The sequence below is a fragment of the Raphanus sativus genome, chromosome 3 (genome assembly GCF_000801105.2).
Source record: "Raphanus sativus cultivar WK10039 chromosome 3, ASM80110v3, whole genome shotgun sequence".
Classification (NCBI taxonomy): Eukaryota; Viridiplantae; Streptophyta; class Magnoliopsida; order Brassicales; family Brassicaceae; genus Raphanus; species Raphanus sativus.
In genome coordinates this window covers 14,211,756-14,231,334 of record NC_079513.1, presented here as the reverse complement: position 1 = coordinate 14,231,334, position 19,579 = coordinate 14,211,756, and the positions used below count along the sequence as shown (strand labels likewise).

Here is a 19,579-nt window from a genome sequence, read left to right as displayed (position 1 = left end):
AAATTAACTAATTCACTAAATTTTTAATACATTACTGGTTATACACACACATATCAAAATTATTATTTAAGTCTAGAATCTACAAATCAGTAGTACATAGTTGATTAGTGACTTTTTATGGATAACCAAATTATTTCCTTATTTACATTTCAAAATTTCTGGAGCGGAGACTAAAAATGTTAATTCAAATCTTAGTTACAAAAAGAATGATAAACTATATTCTTTCCATAGTCAGTGTTTTACTTTTTGAAATCGGATATTATTTTGCGACATTTCCTCTAAGCTTTATCCAAATTAGAAGTAACTAGCAGAATATAAAGTTACAAGTTACTTAAACAAGTTTTTTCATACCATTATCTTTTCCATTAAAGAAATAAAACATGTTAAATCAGTATTCTTTCCATATATAGGTGTTTTACATTCTGAATTTTGAGTATTATTTTGCTACATTCCATTAGGCCTTTGTTTAATTTTGCATATTTTATCAACAATTTTTTATTTATTTTACAATTTTTCGTGCTAATTTATTTAGTGACTTCTTATATAAAGTTCTTATATACTTAAATAGACAATATGTAGTAACACTGCATGTCGTCTATTTTTCTTTAAAAAAAATATTAAGTGCAAGTCTTTGGCCTATTTCAAATTTAGAAACTAAGCAATTTTTGAGGATCTTGACAGTTTACAACACATGTTTACTTTTGATTTGATTTCTTAAAGTAGGCTTTGAGAATCAAATCCGTAATTATCTCCAATAAAATTTAAATATTGATACCTATCAGAAAAACAAAAATTGGTACCGTAAAACAAACATCACACCATCTTTTTTTTTTTTTTTTTTGAGAAAGGGCTTTCATCATCACCATCTTCTTAAGTGATTTCACCATCTTCCACCTCCAACTTACATAGACAGCTCCTTTCCACCTGTTTTCTCTCTATATTTTCTCTTTTATACTCTCCGACAAAACAAAACACACAAGAGACCCAGAAAAGAGTGTTTGAAACCAAAACAACAGCGTAGACGCCATCATGGGTTCTTCTGCTTCTAAAACCTCTTCTTCTTCGTGTTGCTCGGCGTCAAACTCACCTCCGGTGACGAAACACAACTCCAAGTTCCCGTCGTTGTCGTCGCCTGCGACTGTTCCTAGAGCTTTCTCATTTCCAATGCTGCCGGTACATCATCCACCGGCTAAAAAAGGCGACACGCACCACCTCGTCTCTCTTACATCCACCACTTATGGTTCTCTTCAAATCACCGATCTCGAAGGACCCTCGGACAGACAAACATTTCCTCATATGTCCGTGTCCGGGAAGAATAACAAGAAGACGCATGAGCCAGAGGGGTCACGCGACTCGTTATCTCCTGACTCAGTGATTAACACATGGGAGCTCATGAACGACCTCGAGGACGACTATTTGGATAACTGCAACGGTAAGACCGTGTCTCCAGTGGCATACTAATTTTTGCTCTATAATTTATTCTATTTTAAAGTAAATATATTATATATAGAGTAATGTTTTATTTAATGATATTACTTTATAATAAAGTAATCTATTTTTTTTTTACTTTATGATAAAGTAATCTATTTTAGAGTAAAAATGTAATATTTCTATTATAGAGTTATTTTATTATATCTATTATGGAGTAACACTATTAGAGCAAAGATTATTTTATAATAAAATTAAATTATAGAGAAAAAATTAGTGTGCTATTGAAGATGTTATATGTTTCCATCACAAGAGCATCCACAACGGTAAACCTATTGTAGAGTTCTTCAAAAATTTTTTTTTTTATTATTTTATTAATTTTTTTTGTTTAATTATAAAAAAATAAAAACTAGCTAATCGTGGACCACCACGTGTCGTGGGGTCCGCGATACAGTAACGAAACTCACCATGGATCAATCCTTAGTTTCGAATTTTTTGAGACTGATCCGACACGGAAACCAATAAAAGTAATATTTTAATATATTTTTTTTAAGGATTGGGTTTATGAAACTCCATTGCACATGCTCTAAAATTGGATAGTTTCTCGAGGGCCCCAATAAAACATTTATCTTGCTCACTAAATGTTTGTATGGGTCCTGAGTTATCAATTTTTTTTTGAAACTATGGTTAACATTTAAATGTTTGTGGTCCCTAATCTCAGATTCGGTCATGTCTTTCTCTGAACTCACCGCGGATCATGACGTTGGTGTTAATGGGTCTGCACTGAAACCAGACGATTCTTATGAATTCGTGAGAATGGAAGAAGATGAGGAAGATTGGATTCCACTGCCTTCTAAACCTAAGCAGCCTCTGTGGAAACATCTAGCTGAAGAATCGTTTCTCTCTGATTTGGATCCTAACATCATCTCATCTTACAAGAGAGCATTGTCTTCAAGACAACTAGGTAAAGACACGAAACCAACCAGTTTACTAGAATATGTACGTTTGAGTTCACTGAGTTCTCAATCTTTGGAAGAGCAAGAGAAACCAAGACTGTCTGAAACAGAGGGTGACAAGAAGAAGATAGTATTGTACTTCACTAGCCTCAGAGGAATCCGAAAGACTTATGAGGATTGCTGTTGCGTAAGGAGTGTATTGAGAGGGTATCAGGTTAAGGTAGAGGAACGTGACATCTCAATGGACTCCAAATACAGGAAAGAGCTTCAGATTGCGCTCGGAGAGGAGAAACCGGTTTGTTTGCCTCAGGTGTTCATAAGAGGAGTCCACATTGGTGGAATGGAGGAGGTCAAGAAACTCAACGATGGAGGTGAGCTAGGTGAGATATTGAAAGGGTTTCCTGTTTGTGATTTCGTAGGAGCTTGTGGATGCTGTGGGGATGCAAGGTTTGTGCCGTGTACTAGTTGTGGTGGTAGCACCAAAGTGTTTGAGGAACAAGAAGATGCGTTTAAGAGATGCAATATATGCAATGAAAATGGATTGGTACGTTGTAAGAAATGTTGTCTCTGGTGATTGGATTTGGTTGATTGATTGATGTGAAGAGAAAACAAAACATTTAGGGATATACTTGTGATTTGAGATGTGTTTTGGTCGGTTGTGATTTTTGAATGAATTGATTGTGTTTTGTACATTGATGATTTTATATAGGAGATGTTTAAGGCTCAAAGCTATAGTCATGTTTTTTAGGCCTCAACTATTTATTTTAATTAATGAAACTGATGTAATGAAAAAATGGAAATTTTGCTAAAAATGACAACTTATCCAACAAAATCAACTTTTAGCACTTTTGGACAATGACTACTCTTACACTTTGTAAAATTTATATCAATTTAATAAGCCAAAAAAACACTTTTGTGAACACTTTGGAAAGATACTGATGCTAGGAGTTTCAAATTTCCTAAAACAAATGTTGTAATATGAGTGAAATGTCGAACCAATTCCAAGGGATTCAAAGCACCAAGAATACAAGTACTTCCTTAATCTAAGTGCAATCGAAGATTTGATGATTTCTAGAACCTAAGATGCAGTAACTAAACAATAACAACAGTAAATCAAAGAACTTTCTTTTATGAGAAAGGAGAACTCATGGGTATAGGAATTTAGACCTTGGGTGATCAAGTTTCGAACTAAGGATGGCAACAATCAATCAAACTAATCAACCTTAAGCTTAGACACAATCTTAAACAAACTCTATGTCTAGATGAATGCTCATTTGCTAACATATTTCAGACATCAAATGTCTTTGGCTGAATAATATAAAAGCAATCATTAACAAACAAGTCTATTGGCTATCTTAACACCCTTAACAACAAATGTCTTTGGTAAAGTGTGTTAAGAGCTTAGGAGAGTTGACTCAGACATATCATCGAACACCTTGTGGGTGGGAGATGTCTAAAGATCAACTTTTGAGAGGCCAACTCATCAGATGCATTATGAATACTCTCCTAGGCAAGGAATAAGGTTTGATTATACTAAAACATCCTAGAACTAACTTAATCACCCTAAATCTTCCTAACCCATGAATTCAATGGTGGATTACTCACTAAAGTTCATAATCATTCTTAAACTCATATTGAGTTTCAGATTGATCATAAACAGAGATGAAATAACAGAAATCAACAAGAAATAAAATAAGAACAAGAGAATCAATGATTCAAAAGATGAAATCTCCAATAGTTTTTGATGTTTACCAAGTAACAAAAGATAGATTAGCCTCTGATGGCTTACACAATACTTAAACTTAGGTTTTAGAACAGAAAAACGTGCATACAAATGACTAAAATGCCCCTGAGAAATGTTTAAGTTCGAGATGAAACGGGCTCGGAGCGACCAGGAGGGGTCGCTCCACGCGGCCGCTGCAAATGAGACGAGCGAGCTGGTCCTCTCGCTGGCTCGGGATCGCTCCAGGGAAAAAGCGCAGCGGGTGGAGACAGCCGCTCCGATCGGTCGCTGCAAATGGGACGAGCGAGCAGCACTCCTCGCTGCTCCGAAGGCGCTCCAGCTGATGATCCGCAGCGACCGGCTCTACTCGCTCCGCATGGTCGCTCCAAAGAAGACGAGCGAGCAGCACGGGTCGCTGGGATGAAGCCGCTCCAGGCTGGCAAGACGCAGCGGGTGGTGGGAGCCGCTGGGGCGTGGTCGCTCCAGGTGATGAGGTCGGAGCGACTGCTTAGACCCGCTGCAAGGTAGTCGCTGCGGCCCTGAACGTCTCTAAATCACTCCTTTTGCTTCTTTTGAGTCTCTAATGCATCCCAAATGCTCCATGTGGTACTCCAACACCTGATAAAGACTTATGTATGCAAAATGCAACCTAACAAGCCTAAATCCTATTCTAGATGATCAAAATGCATGCAAATATGAAGATAAAACAATGGAAATATGCAAGTGGACTTTCTAGGACTCATAGGGGAAGAGGTTTGAAAGTGGGAGCTCATAGCCAAGAGAAACACACAAGCACTCGCTTCAACATAAGAATTCAGCACAAGCACACTCTCCTTTATTATCCTCTAGCTTCTCTAGGCCTATCTTAACTCAACATTATTCATTTACACATTCAGCTTAGCCAACTCTCACATTCATTAAGCAATACAACAAGTGAACTCTATGCAAATGGTCAATTGGTCCAAGTCATTTGGGTAAGGGAAGGCTTTTTGTTCTAGTGATCAAGGGGTTCATAACTCATTATCTTCAAGGTTTAACACTCAAAACAAGTAGCCTTGACATTGCACATAATATATCTAAGAAAGGGATCAACTAATGCATACAATGCTCAATCTTCATTGTTCTACCATTTTTCAAACATACTAGTGACACAATTAAAATCCCAAGTTACACCCATCTCACATCTCTCACCCAAAAATCTCAAGAACACATCCACAAACTCTTAATCAAGGGAAATATTTAAACTTTTAAAACACAACCTCTTAGCTCATTCACACTTTGCTAGCCCCCTTTCTTATTCTTTTTCTTTTTTTTTTTTTTTTTTTTTTTTTTTTTTATTTTGCTGCTTTCTTTTTTTTTTTATTTTGGGGGCCAAGACTTTCACAATTTGAGCTAGAGGTTTTATACAATTCCCAAAGAGACAGTTAAGCACAAGAGTTCAATCGTTTTCATTCAACCTTCAAATTCCCAAGTCAAACTTCTCAACACTCACCTCCCCACCTATAGCTAGACAATAGTGTACAATCTAGCAAGAATGAAGACTGAGCATTGTCGTTCCCAATACTCTCAAGATTATGCACATGTAAGACTTTCCGAAAAAGGCCTCACTCAACAATCAAGGAAGGCTTAAAAGGAGGAGAGGGTTTCAGGGAGTGGACTGCCACTAGAGATTGTCAAAAAGATTGGCATAAAAGGCACGACAACTCTAGTGTGTGCATCCATGACTTAGCACACAAGGGACCATGAGCAAGAAATTAAGTTCATTCAGTTCATTAAGGGTTGTAGTTGGCTTAAGAGATTGAGTTTCAGGGAGAGTTTTCAAGGCACGAAACTTACAAGGTTTTCGAGAGAGGCGCATGAACTAAGCAAGGCTAGACAGTGCTCTCTACAAGGCATTTTAAATCATTGCTCCCAATGCAAATGAATGCAACCTATATGCTCTAGACTCTCCTAAAAGTGCAAATGATGCAAACTAAATGATTTTTTTTTTTTTTTTTTTTTTTTTTTTTTTTATTAGAGATGAAAACAAGATAAAAATATTGAAAATAAGAATAGAAATGCAATATGTGCAAGGATAGGCATGGGACTTCCTCCCAAGTGAGCTTGTTTTAAGTCTCTAGCTTGACTTTACCTCATTTTGGGTTAGGCCGGGGTGGGATCAGAAAGTGGAGTTGAGACTCCATCTTCCCTTGGTGCTGTGGCCATGTAGAGCTTAACTCTTTGCCCGTTGACTGTGAAGTCTCTTCCATCAGTACCCCACAAAACAATAGCTCCATAAGGTCTGATCTCCTTGACCTTGAATGGACCGGACCACCTTGACTTGAGCTTTCCTGGAAACAGCTTTAGCCTAGAGTTGTAAAGAAGAACTTGGTCTCCTTCCTGGAAGTCTCTCTTCAGAATGCTCTTGTCGTGGAAAGCCTTGGTCTTTTCCTTATAGATCCTTGAATTCTCAAAAGCATCCATCCTTATCTCATCAAGTTCATGGAGCTGAAAAAGTCTCTTCTCTTTGGCATTCTTGATGTCAAAGTTCAGCAATTTCACTGCCCATAGTGCCTTGTACTCAAGCTCCACTGGCAGATGACAAGATTTCCCATACACAAGGTTGAAAGGTGTGGTTCCCAAGGGTGTCTTGTAAGCTGTCCTATAAGCCCAAAGTGCATCATCAAGCTTAGTAGACCAATCCTTCCTTGTAATCCCCACAATCTTTTCCAAAATGGACTTGATCTCTCTGTTAGAAACCTCAACCTGACCACTTGTCTGAGGATGGTAAGGAGTTGCTACCTTGTGCTTCACACCTTTCTTCTTGAGAAGTCCTTCAATCAGTTTGTTGATAAAGTGGGAGCCTCCATCACTGATCACAACTCTTGGGACTCCAAACCTTGGAAAGATGACACTCTTGAACATTTTGGTTACCACCTTTGCATCATTGGTGGGACTTGCTATGGCTTCCACCCATTTTGAAACATAATCAACAGCCACAAGGATGTATTTGTTGCCATGAGATGAGGGGAATGGTCCCATGAAGTCAATGCCCCACACGTCAAACACTTCAACCTCAAGGATAGGATTCTGAGGCATCTCATTCCTCTTGGTAATATTTCCTCTTCTTTGGCATGAATCACACCTCAAAACAAAATCTTGTGTATCTTTGAACATGTGTGGCCACCAGAATCCTGCTTGTAGCACTTTTGCAACAGTCTTGAAGGTGGCAAAATGACCTCCATAAGATGATCCATGACAGTGTGTAAGGATCCCTTCAACTTCTTCATTGGCAACCACTCTTCTGTAGAGCTGATCCTTGCAGAGAATGTATAGGTAAGGCTCGTCCCAATAGTATCTCTTCACATCCTTGAAGAACTTCTTCTTGGCATAGCCCACAAGATTCAAAGGTTCTTTTCCTGTGGCTAAGTAGTTCACCAAATCAGCATACCAAGGTTCCTTCTCTTCAGTAGCTTTAACTTCTTCAAGCTTTCTACCAGTCTCACAGGCTGCCATCACTGCTCCAATAGCCATGATCTGCTCTTCTGGAAGTCCCTCATCAATAGGAACACCACATTCTATCTTCAGTCTAGACAAGTGATCAGCTACACCATTTTCAACTCCAGGTTTGTCTCTAATCTCCAAATCAAACTCCTGGAGCAAAAGGATCCATCTCAAAAGCCTCGGTTTTGCATCTTTCTTGGCCAAAAGGTGTCTCAAAGCTGCATGATCTGTGTAGACAATGACTTTAGACCCCACCAAATAGCTCCTGAACTTCTCAAATGCAAATACAATGGCTAGCATCTCCTTCTCAGTTGTGGCATACTTCATCTGAGCATCATTCAAGGTTTGGCTCGCATAGTAGATCACATGAGTCTTGCCATCTTTCTTCTGTCCCAAGACAGCTCCCACAGCATAGTCACTAGCATCACACATGATCTCAAAGGGTAGACTCCAATCTGGTGGCTGGACAATGGGAGCATTTACAAGCTCATTCTTCAACTTCTTGAAAGCTTCTAGACATTCCTTACCAAAGAGAAAGATCTCTTCCTTGCATAACAGTCTAGTGAGTGGCCTGGCGATCTTGGAGAAGTCCTGAATGAACCTTCTATAGAAACCAGCATGCCCCAAGAAGCTTCTGATGTCTTTCACTGTCTTTGGGGGAGCCAAACTGACCATCACATCAATCTTTGCTTTGTCTACCTCAATCCCCTTCTCTGATATCTTGTGCCCAAGAACAATCCCTTCCTTAACCATGAAGTGACACTTCTCCCAGTTGAGCACAAGGTTGGTGTCTTCACATCTCTGTAGGACCCTGCACAAATTAGACAAACAAGCAGAAAAAGAAGATCCGTAGACAGAGAAGTCATCCATAAACACCTCCACAACATCCTCAATAAGATCAGAGAAAATTGACATCATGCACCTTTGGAAGGTGGCTGGAGCATTACACAGCCCAAATGGCATTCTTCGATAAGCAAAGGTACCATAGGGGCATGTGAATGTCGTTTTCTCTTGATCATTGGGATGTATGGGTATTTGGAAGAACCCTGAATACCCGTCAAGAAAACAATAGAATGGATGATTTGCAAGTCTCTCAAGCATCTGATCAATAAATGGCAATGGAAAATGATCCTTTCTAGATGCAGAGTTCAGTTTTCGGTAATCAATGCACATTCTATGTCCTGTGATGGTTCTTGTGGGTATTAATTCATCCTTATCATTTTTCACCACAGTGATCCCACCCTTCTTTGGAACCACATGCACAGGAGATACCCATTTAGAATCTGAAATAGGGTAAATCACACCAGCATCTAAGAGTTTAAGAATCTCCTTCTTTACAACATCCTTCAGGTTAGGATTTAACCTTCTTTGATGCTCGATAGAAGTCATTGATTCATCCTCAAGATGTATCCTATGCATGCACAAAGTGGGTGAGATCCCTTTAATATCATCAAGGGAGTAACCTATTGCTTTTCTAAATCTTTTAAGTGTTTTCAAAAGTTCAGCAAGCTCAGGTTCAGTAAGTTCACTACTCACAATGACAGGATAGGTCTCATTAGGGCCAAGGAATGCATACCTTACACCATGGGGAAGTGGTTTGAGCTCCACCTTGGGTGCCTTAAGCTCGCTCCAGTCATCATGCTGGGTGTTCTCTTGTTGAGTCACTGAAGCTACTTGATGGACCACTTGTGGCAGCTCTTCATACTGATCCTTACTCTCAAACCCCTTGTGTGAATCCAGCATCATCCCATAGGCAGTACTCTCCAGGTTCTCAATCACTTCAGCCTCTTTCTCCACTGTCAAAGCCAGCTGTAGAGGATCTTCTAGAGACAGCTCTTCAAGGAGTTCATCAGCCAGAGCATCCATCTCTTCAATGTAGAAGATTTGCCCTTGTACAGTTGGTTTCTTCATAACCTCCTTGATGTCAAAGTGGAGAATATGCCTTTTACCCAAGTGGAGATCAATCTTGCCTTCTTTCACATTCACAATAGCTCCAGCTGTAGCTAAGAAAGGTCTCCCAAGGATTAAGGGGTCTTGAGCTTCTTCGCCCATCTCAAGTACCACGAAATCTGTAGGGATTTCACAGTTTCCGACCATAAGAGGAAGGTCTTCCAAGATGCCAACAGGGTACTTTACTGAACGATCAGCCAACACCAATGAGAGTCTACACTTCTTGTACTGAGTGAAACCAAGCTTCTTTGCAACTGACAAAGGCATCAAGCTGACACTAGCTCCCAAATCGCAGAGACATCTCTCAAAAACCATAGGTCCAAGAGCACAAGGCAGTGTGAAGCATCCTGGGTCTTCTAGTTTCTTTGGAACATCAAGTCTCTGAATGATGGCATTACACTCATGAGTGAGGATCATCATACCTTGCATCTCCTTCTTCTTTGCAGCTACAGCATCTTTGAGGAACTTGCTGTATTGAGGAACCAGCATGAAAGCATCAATGATGGGCATTGTAATCTGAACTTCACTCATCTGCTTTTCAAACAAGGCTTTGTACTTCTCCAACAGCTGTTTTTTAAACCTTCCAGGGAATGGAAGTTTGGGCTCATAAGGAGGGGGAACAAAAGGGTTCTCAGTTGCTGGAGCAGCAGCTTGACCATCTTTCACTGGTTGCTTCTCTTCTCCCACCTTTCCTTTGCCTTTGGCTTCCACAATCTTCTCTAAGATCTCATCATTGATCTTCTCATCCACAATCACAACCTCATCATCAATGTTGATGGCTACCCCCCCTCCTTGTTTCTCAGCATCCTTGGTGAGAGCTGGAGGAGGCAACTGCTTTCCACTCCTAAGAGTAACAGCCTTCATTGTTTCTTTGGGGTTTTGCTCAGGTTTTCCAGGTAGAGAACCTTGCTGGCGGTTTTGGTGAGTAGTCAAAGAAGCAAATTGGTTCTCCAAGGCCTTGAACTTGTTGTTGAGCTCATTGTAGCTACCATCAATCTTGTTGTGGAGATTCTTGAGCTCATAGCCAACATGCTTTTCACTTCTAGTTTGAGACTCCAAGATTTGTTTCAGTAGAATATCTGTGCTGCTGGCTGGAGGAGCAGAACTAAAAGGATGAGCTTGCTGCTGAGAAGATGGGTTTCCTTTGTTGGGAAAACCAGGAGGAGGATTCTGCTGAGGCTGAGAGTTGCCTTGCTGGTTGCTCCTAGGTTGGTAACCATTCTGCTGGTTGTTTGGGTAAGATCGTTGTTGGTAGTTGTTGTACTGAAAATTGGGCTCCTTCTTGTACCAACTGCCATTGTTGTTGATGAAACACAGTTCCTCTTGACCCTCCAAACCATCAACTTCATTAGCACCAGGAGGTGCTTCTTGTGCTGGGTTACCAACGAAGTTCAGCTGCTCTTGTGTAGCCTTATCAGCAATCAGAATGTCGATCTTATCCTGCAAAGCCTTTAACTCTTTCCTCGTCTGCTTATCATCAGTTCTATCTCCTCTGTCATGGTCTCCACTGTAGACTGCGTCACTCTTCACCATGTTGTCAACCAGCTCCTCTGCATCTGCTTCAGTTCTCCCCAAGAAGAACCCATTACTTGCAGTATCCAATCTGGATCTGTACTTAGGAAGTGCACCCCTGTAGAAAGTGCTCAGCAAGCTCTCTTTGGAGAAACCATGGTGTGGACACTGAGCTTGGTAGCCCTTGAATCTCTCCCAAGCTTCACTGAAGCCTTCCAAGTTCTTCTGCTGGAAACTGGATATCTCGTTTCTTAGCTTAGCAGTTCTTGAAGTAGAGAAGAACTTCTCCAAGAATGCTCTCTTGCAGTCATCCCAGGTGGTGATGGAGTCGCTAGGTAGAGACTTCTCCCACTGACGTGCCTTATCTCCCAGAGAGAAAGGGAATAGCTTGAGTTTGAAGGCATCCTCGGACACACCATTGGTCTTTGACAAACCACAGTAGCTGTCAAACTTGTCCAAGTGATCAAATGGGTCTTCTACAGCCAAGCCATGATACTTGTTGTTCTCGATCACGTTGAGGAGTCCTGGTTTGACCTCAAAGTTGTTAGCCTCCACAGCTGGGGCTCTAATGCCAAGCCTATGACCATTGATGTTGGGACGGTCATAGGTACCAATCGGTCGAGCAGGTCGCGGAGGGTGCTGAGGGTTAACCCCTTGACCGTTTGCAGGTGGATCCATATCGATGTCCTGCTGAGCTCTTCTCTGTCTGGATATACCTCTCTCAAGTGCTCTGATGTCAGGTACAAGTGGAACTAGGTCTGATGTGCCCTTGCTCCTCAAGTTCATACACCTGAAATGAAAAGAGGGATGAAAATGTAGAATCAGTAAACAGAAAAAGAAAAATGACTTAGTCTCAAGTAAGTGACTAAATCTCAATGTTTAAATCAACTCGGAATTTGGCAACGGCGCCAATTTGATGCTAGGAGTTTCAAATTTCCTAAAACAAATGTTGTAATATGAGTGAAATGTCGAACCAATTCCAAGGGATTCAAAGCACCAAGAATACAAGTACTTCCTTAATCTAAGTGCAATCGAAGATTTGATGATTTCTAGAACCTAAGATGCAGTAACTAAACAATAACAACAGTAAATCAAAGAACTTTCTTTTATGAGAAAGGAGAACTCATGGGTATAGGAATTTAGACCTTGGGTGATCAAGTTTCGAACTAAGGATGGCAACAATCAATCAAACTAATCAACCTTAAGCTTAGACACAATCTTAAACAAACTCTATGTCTAGATGAATGCTCATTTGCTAACATATTTCAGACATCAAATGTCTTTGGCTGAATAATATAAAAGCAATCATTAACAAACAAGTCTATTGGCTATCTTAACACCCTTAACAACAAATGTCTTTGGTAAAGTGTGTTAAGAGCTTAGGAGAGTTGACTCAGACATATCATCGAACACCTTGTGGGTGGGAGATGTCTAAAGATCAACTTTTGAGAGGCCAACTCATCAGATGCATTATGAATACTCTCCTAGGCAAGGAATAAGGTTTGATTATACTAAAACATCCTAGAACTAACTTAATCACCCTAAATCTTCCTAACCCATGAATTCAATGGTGGATTACTCACTAAAGTTCATAATCATTCTTAAACTCATATTGAGTTTCAGATTGATCATAAACAGAGATGAAATAACAGAAATCAACAAGAAATAAAATAAGAACAAGAGAATCAATGATTCAAAAGATGAAATCTCCAATAGTTTTTGATGTTTACCAAGTAACAAAAGATAGATTAGCCTCTGATGGCTTACACAATACTTAAACTTAGGTTTTAGAACAGAAAAACGTGCATACAAATGACTAAAATGCCCCTGAGAAATGTTTAAGTTCGAGATGAAACGGGCTCGGAGCGACCAGGAGGGGTCGCTCCACGCGGCCGCTGCAAATGAGACGAGCGAGCTGGTCCTCTCGCTGGCTCGGGATCGCTCCAGGGAAAAAGCGCAGCGGGTGGAGACAGCCGCTCCGATCGGTCGCTGCAAATGGGACGAGCGAGCAGCACTCCTCGCTGCTCCGAAGGCGCTCCAGCTGATGATCCGCAGCGACCGGCTCTACTCGCTCCGCATGGTCGCTCCAAAGAAGACGAGCGAGCAGCACGGGTCGCTGGGATGAAGCCGCTCCAGGCTGGCAAGACGCAGCGGGTGGTGGGAGCCGCTGGGGCGTGGTCGCTCCAGGTGATGAGGTCGGAGCGACTGCTTAGACCCGCTGCAAGGTAGTCGCTGCGGCCCTGAACGTCTCTAAATCACTCCTTTTGCTTCTTTTGAGTCTCTAATGCATCCCAAATGCTCCATGTGGTACTCCAACACCTGATAAAGACTTATGTATGCAAAATGCAACCTAACAAGCCTAAATCCTATTCTAGATGATCAAAATGCATGCAAATATGAAGATAAAACAATGGAAATATGCAAGACATCAGATACTTTTGTGAATAAATTATTTTCTTAAAAAACAATTTTAAAATGGTCTAAAAGTGTTAGAAGAGATGATCTTCCATATCTACAGTAAATTAGAAAAAAATCCGCCAAAAAACACAATAATCTGGTGTAAGAAATGTAATATGCAGCATATGCTTCCATCTACCATCGTAGAATTTTCCATCTAATATTTGTACTATGATCTAGCTATGGTTTTGGCTAGTGCTGGGTTTGGTCGACCCGCCCCGACCCGCCCCGCTGCGGGTCGACTCATTTTTTCGATTCAAAAATTCGACCCGCTTGACCCGCATCTAAAAATGTAAGACCCGCCCCGCCCCGCATAAATTAGCGGGTAACCCGCGGGACCTGCGGGTAATATAAAAATAATAAAAATAATTATTTTAATTAATATTTTTTAAAAAAATAATATAAATAATATATTTTAATTAAATTTTTAAAAATATTCGTATTTTTTATTATTTTTATTATAAAAAAAACATAATTTTTACTAAAAAAAATCATATTTTAAAAAAAAAATTTTTTTTTTTAATTTTGCGGGTTGGCGGGTACCCGCAGTTTAAATTCGGTCGACCCGCACCCGCCCCGCGTTAAAATCACTCGACCCGCACCCGCACCCGCAAACAATTTTTTTCAAATCACTCTACCCGCACCCGCCCCGCGGCGGGTCAAACGGGCGGGGCCCGCGGATAATGAATCAAATTCCCAGCTCTAGTTTTGGCTGGTAGGTACCATGTGGCTATCAATGGAGATAGAAGGTGTCTCGGACCAGACATGCCTCCAACGCTTAGACAAGACGGAGATTCTGATGGCTGACTTTGTTGGAATAGAGGAGAGGATAAGGTGGCGAATGGCGTCGGGTAGAGAGCTGATGAAATCGAAACCGTCAATTGGACTGTTGATCATTTTGTTTTGGTGAGGAAAATGAGAGAAGTGGCGTGGGATTTCAATGGTCTGACTCTGTAGTGGTGCCGTCGTCTTCGCGTAGGAAATTTTCAGCCAATGGTCTTTACTTTAAACAAATGTAAAAAAAGTAGTAAAAATGATATTAATTTTTTTTAATTAGTTTGGTTTTAGAAAAAAAATCAATTATATAATTAAAAGGATTAGAATGAGGTTAACATTAATATCCATTTATATAAAATGATTCTAAGGAGACAATAGATGAGTATTTTTGTTCTTTTTTGACAAAGTTCCCCACAAAATTAACTTTCACAAACAAGATTCTTGGACAAGATCTTCAACATTTCTATTTCTGAATTGCAAACAGAAATCAGGAATGTTATTTTATATAAAACAAAACCTTTTATTTTCTAGAAAGAAAATCTTTAAATTGTGTGTTTCAGATTGATATGCAAATAACAAAAGTTAGTGTTTGTTTTCGCATTTTAGACTAGTCTTTTTTGGCACGCCACAAAACATTGTTGGTCTAAGACTAGTCTTGAGCCTAATTTTGTATGGACTTTCTCATAGCATCTTGGTTGCAGCTTGTTATGTTGTTAATAACCGAGGCCAACATTGAGGAGCACCAAGTGAGAAAGTTTTGTCCTCGGATCATTGGGCTAGCTAGGAGCACTAAGCCAGTCAGCTTTCTTTGACATGGTATTATAGTTTCATTATTAAACCAGAGTTAGGATGGTCAAGAAAATGTTTATTATTGGTTAGAAACAGTTTGATAAGAAATAAGAACCATCATTTCGGAATGGAGCGTGAGGATACCACATTGGAAATTGTAAGAAACTAACACTAATATACAAGAGATTTGTGCCAAAAGTTTCCTATATGATCAGTTTTGATATGAAACTCATCATAAGCTCAAATGTAACAGCTTCAGTAAGTCGCATGTTACATACCTTTGGTAATCTCGTTTTGTTTATATTCCTAGCTCCCTTAATTTGTATGTAGCAATATGTATGTATATATATATATACACTATTGGTTTGTGTTTCGTATAAATATACAGAAATTATACATGACAGAGCCTTTTTAACAGCTACAAGAATATATGAAGGCTAGGTCTAAGCAACGGTCAACTATGGAAGCCTGGAAGGTAGTCGAACCTGGCTGATTCGTGTTTGACCCATGTGTTGACTTTTCTCGGCTTCACGGCCAAGTCTTTGCTCCTCCAATCTCGCTGCCTTAAGCTGATGCTCTTGCTCCTTCAAGGAGAAGGTGCTTGCGTCAGATAGAAATTTGTCATCGCCTGTTGGCAAGCTCCGGTCACCGGTTGTACTTTCATAGGTATCTGGATGGCTAGAGCAGCACAAGCTTGAGCCCATGTGGATCAAACTAAATCGTTGATGGAAAGAAGTAACCAGATAGGAATAAATAAAAGAAAACTTGTTGAAGGTTGAAATTCAAGAACAAATTAGAGAGAGGGGAAGATAAGAGGTCGGTTTGGTGTTGGACTAGAATGTTTTGTTGGCTGAATATTAGTGGTTTATAAAAATAAAAAGAAAACTTGCTTCATTTCTAAAATATTTGTGTAATGAAGTGTGACATCAATAATAAAACAAAACGATTTGTATTATATTTATTGTCATTGACTATTCTTTCCAAATGGTTGCGCTATTAATTAAAATTGAGAACCATATTAAGGATCATCTATTTATATAAAATAGAGATTGTTGTCTCCTGGTGATGCCACTTCAGATTCCAGGTCATAAACAGGAGCTCTCCTGCGTTGACACGTCAGATCCGCGCCGTATCACTAAAGCGGTGTTTTTGTCTTTCGTCCGGGCTTCGCATGGGCTCGATTTCCGTGTTCTCCGTTTCTCTCCGCCCGACGATACCGATCCAGTTTCTGTAACAGAAGGCATTGTGGTTTCTACGTCTTAAATCTTACTGTCTTTAATCTAAATTTTATTAATACTGTCTTAGAAATCTTCAGATCGAAGTGCTTCAACTGAATTTCATTTCTTTCTTACAACGCAATCTGCAACAATGGTGGCTAACCAAACATTTTTCTCTGATGTTAACATCAGTCGTTGTTCCGATACAGTCGTCATGCCTCTGATGCGATTCTGGAAAACCCGAAACGTCAACAAGGGTGGAGAACCGATGGGAGTGGACATGCTCCTTCTTGATGAAAAGGTTTGTGTCCTTAGGCTCCTTCATTGTCTCTAACAATTTTAACCTCTTAGCTTCTCATACGATTCGAGACTTTTTAATGTTATAAGCAGCAACACCGACGTTAAGTTCTCAGATTCATCCCATCGATTCACTTCACAAACTTTACTACGTTTGTTGATAGGACCGAAACAGCTTCTTCAATTCCTTTGGAGATCTTTAGGTTTCGTTGGATATGCAGAGTTAATGTCTTTGGCAAATAATAATACTCAGTTACCTGGTGAGTCCCATTACTTTCGTTAATCCATTATTGGAAGTGTTTCTAGATCAAGTATCGAAGAGGCATGATATTTGTTCATGTTCTGTACTGCAGAAGTACCACTATTCTGATTTGGTTCTGTTTTATGTTTGCGTGTGTATGTGTGAATTTTCGGTTTATGTAAAAGTATCGTTTTTGTCTTAGTTCAAATTTCATGAACTTTTTCTTATGTGGGTTTTAGTGCTTCTACTGTCACTAAAATTGGAGGGTTTGTTTGTTGTAGGTGTATCTTTCTCAAACATAGAAGAGACACTGACCCCTGCATTTTCTCAATATAGCCGAGTACATCGAGGTCAGTTTCTTTAAATCTCAACACCAGCTTTAGTTCGGCATTTATTCACGCATCTGCGTTTACACATCTCTTTTATCTTCTTCAACTTCTTGGTTGTCAACCTTTTCTCTTTTGATCGTGAGTACAAGAATCTAAGTTGTGTATTAGAATATGCTTTTAGCTTAGATTCTTTCATATTCTTATATGTGTGTATTTGTTTTCAAGACTACAACCTTAATCTCAATAAGATAATAGAAAAGTAAAAAATAGCATTCAGCTCTATTGTAATATATCACACGGAAGCACATGAACAAAATTGTTTATCTTTTTCTCTTTAGTCAGTTCATAATGATCATCTTTTTCTAAAACACGTGGGGCCATGTGCAGGATAGAACGTTATATGTGGAGCTGGAATACTTTCATTTGTTCGGACACCACTGTTTATATACGGTTTGCTTTCTTTCTACACTGCAATACTCCTGGCTTCTGCCTCGACAATGAGTCTGACCTCAAGACCTATCCCAAAATTGGCCAAGCTGCGTTTGATGCCACCAGACGTATCTTTTTTCGTTAAGGGGCTAATTTTTTCAAAAGATTATAAATCTATCTTCATAGTGAAGGTTGTAAAAGTTAGGAAACATAAGAGAAAATGATTAGTCTTTTAGATTTTGAACAAATGGAACAACTGAAAAGCTAAAGACATCAAGTAGATCAGTCAGTCAATCTCTCACAAATCATTCCCTAATTTCTATCTGAAGTATGTGAAATTATATTATCATTACACATGAATGAGATGCTATTCTTAAGTGATTAACCCAGTTTTTTAAAAAATAAATGTAAGACGATAGTCGAGCCTCTCTTTTAGATATATAAAATATATGTTGATTTGAGATTTACTTGCTAAATTATGTCTGTACCAATGACTTAGTACAATGTTTTTAGCTTTAGATGGTTAAAAAAAAACGTTTTTGCAAAAAGGTACAAATTTATGTGAAAATACGGTTATCATAGTTACCGGTTGTGTTCAAGTTACCAAATGGTTAAGCAAAACTAATAATAAAAAGACAAGAAGGTTGTAGAAATTTAAAGGCAGAGACGAAATCCTATTATTAAAGAAAATATTCAAGATTGAGAATAAAATAAATTAAGGATAGAAATCCAAAACAAGAAAGAAGCGAGTTAGAATATTTAATATGGGTTAAATTGGTTTGTCTATATTGTTTTTCTCTAGAAAAAGCGTCGGTTACAGTGTTTTCATAATACGGTTAGGGTCATTATTCAAAATTGATTATAATATATAGCAAAAAACATAGATGGTACAAAATTGATTATGTATATAAAATAGTTCTAAGACAAGGTGAACATAATTGATTTTATATATATATATATATATATTATATCAATTTTTTTTTAATTCTCTTGAAAGTTATGAATTTAATGTATTTAAACCCAAAATAAGTTTTTATTTATAGATAACCAAAATAAGTAAAATACAATAATATTCAGATCATCTAACAAAAACTCAATTATTTTTATTCATTTTGTTTATCATGTTATATGTATAATATTTGTAGTAACTAAAATATCACAAATTTTAAGAACTGAGAAGTAAATTAATATGAATTAGACTTATATATTTACAACATATGTCAATTCAGTATAATGAAATATACTTGCAAAAAATATAATTAAAATTATTTTTTTAACATTCGTAACAACCTCCTCAACTGCAACAGATGATTTTAAATCAGCTTTCGTTTCAAGCTAGGAAGCATAAAATAATGACAAATACGCAAGTAGAACTTTGGTGCACTGGCATACCGTAGTTTGACATACACATTGAGCATTCTAGAACGATTTCCTCTCTTTGCAGCCTCGCGAAACTGAGCAAACAAACCATCAGTATTTTTGAAACACAATATTTTTATAACAATTGGGTATTTTACATTTTAGTTATTTTATCAAAATTGTGTTATATATATATTTAACTGATCTTGGTTTGGAGTTAGACTAATTTATTTATCATGATCAATTAGATTAGTGTAAATGTTTTTTAAAATCTTGAAACCTTATGAATGAAATATAGTAATATAAACTTCAGATTTTATTTTATTATGCCAAAGTGAAATAAATATAATAACAATATAATATTAGTATATATATATATATATTATATTATAATTATATTTTCTAATTTATTTTTGCTAATTTTGTAATATATTTTCTAATTTATATTGCTAATTTGTATTTTCTAAAAAATAGAGAATAATGAAATTTCTGTCACTTTAAAAAGCCAAAAATGATTATTAAAAATAACAGTACGATCTCAAAATTCTATTCATTATTTATTTGCATATAACATCATTTTAATTTACAATTTTTTGTTTTCAAATGCTTTATAAAATTAATATAAATTAATA

At 38.2% G+C, this 19,579-nt stretch overlaps 2 protein-coding genes, 1 non-coding gene and 1 pseudogene across 4 annotated transcripts; 2 read left to right on the top strand and 2 right to left on the bottom strand.

Annotated features, from left to right (window-relative positions):
* Window positions 1-769: 769 nt before the first annotated feature.
* LOC108838833 (uncharacterized protein At5g39865-like) lies at window positions 770-3,074 on the top strand. 2 transcript variants are annotated; one of them, XM_057004581.1, is made up of 3 exons: window positions 770-1,432; window positions 2,150-2,392; window positions 2,465-3,074. In XM_057004581.1, the coding sequence occupies exons 1-3, from the start codon at window positions 1,030-1,032 to the stop codon at window positions 2,956-2,958; spliced, it is 1,140 nt and encodes a 379-aa protein (XP_056860561.1). In that variant the 5' UTR covers window positions 770-1,029; the 3' UTR covers window positions 2,959-3,074. The 2 variants fall into 2 exon arrangements, with proteins under 2 accessions (XP_056860561.1, XP_056860560.1); XM_057004580.1 differs by having other exon boundaries at window positions 774-1,432; window positions 2,150-3,074.
* A 1,021-nt stretch (window positions 3,075-4,095) lies between these two features.
* LOC130509039 (uncharacterized) lies at window positions 4,096-15,700 on the bottom strand. The gene is made up of 2 exons (XM_057004579.1): window positions 15,561-15,700; window positions 4,096-11,842 (listed from the first exon to the last, which is right to left on the bottom strand). Exon 2 carries the CDS (start codon window positions 11,836-11,838, stop codon window positions 6,250-6,252), a length of 5,589 nt encoding a protein of 1,862 aa, XP_056860559.1. The 5' UTR covers window positions 11,839-11,842; window positions 15,561-15,700; the 3' UTR covers window positions 4,096-6,249.
* LOC130510365 (small nucleolar RNA R71) lies at window positions 11,204-11,310 on the top strand. The gene has a single exon (XR_008944037.1). It is a non-coding gene; the product is annotated as a small nucleolar RNA R71 (small nucleolar RNA).
* LOC130509040 (uncharacterized) lies at window positions 15,436-15,944 on the bottom strand (annotated as a pseudogene).
* Window positions 15,945-19,579: the final 3,635 nt, after the last annotated feature.

What these genes read in the sequence shown, in the direction of transcription:
- LOC108838833 (XM_057004580.1), top strand. Translation starts at nt 1,030, where the DNA reads ATGGGTTCTTCTGCTTCTAAAACCTCTTCTTCTTCGTGTTGCTCGGCG. An exon ending in CTATTTGGATAACTGCAACG is followed by an intron (nt 1,433 to 2,149) that starts GTAAGACCGTGT and finishes CCCTAATCTCAG; the next exon opens with ATTCGGTCATGTCTTTCTCT.
- LOC130509039 (XM_057004579.1), bottom strand. Translation starts at nt 11,838, where the DNA reads ATGAACTTGAGGAGCAAGGGCACATCAGACCTAGTTCCACTTGTACCT.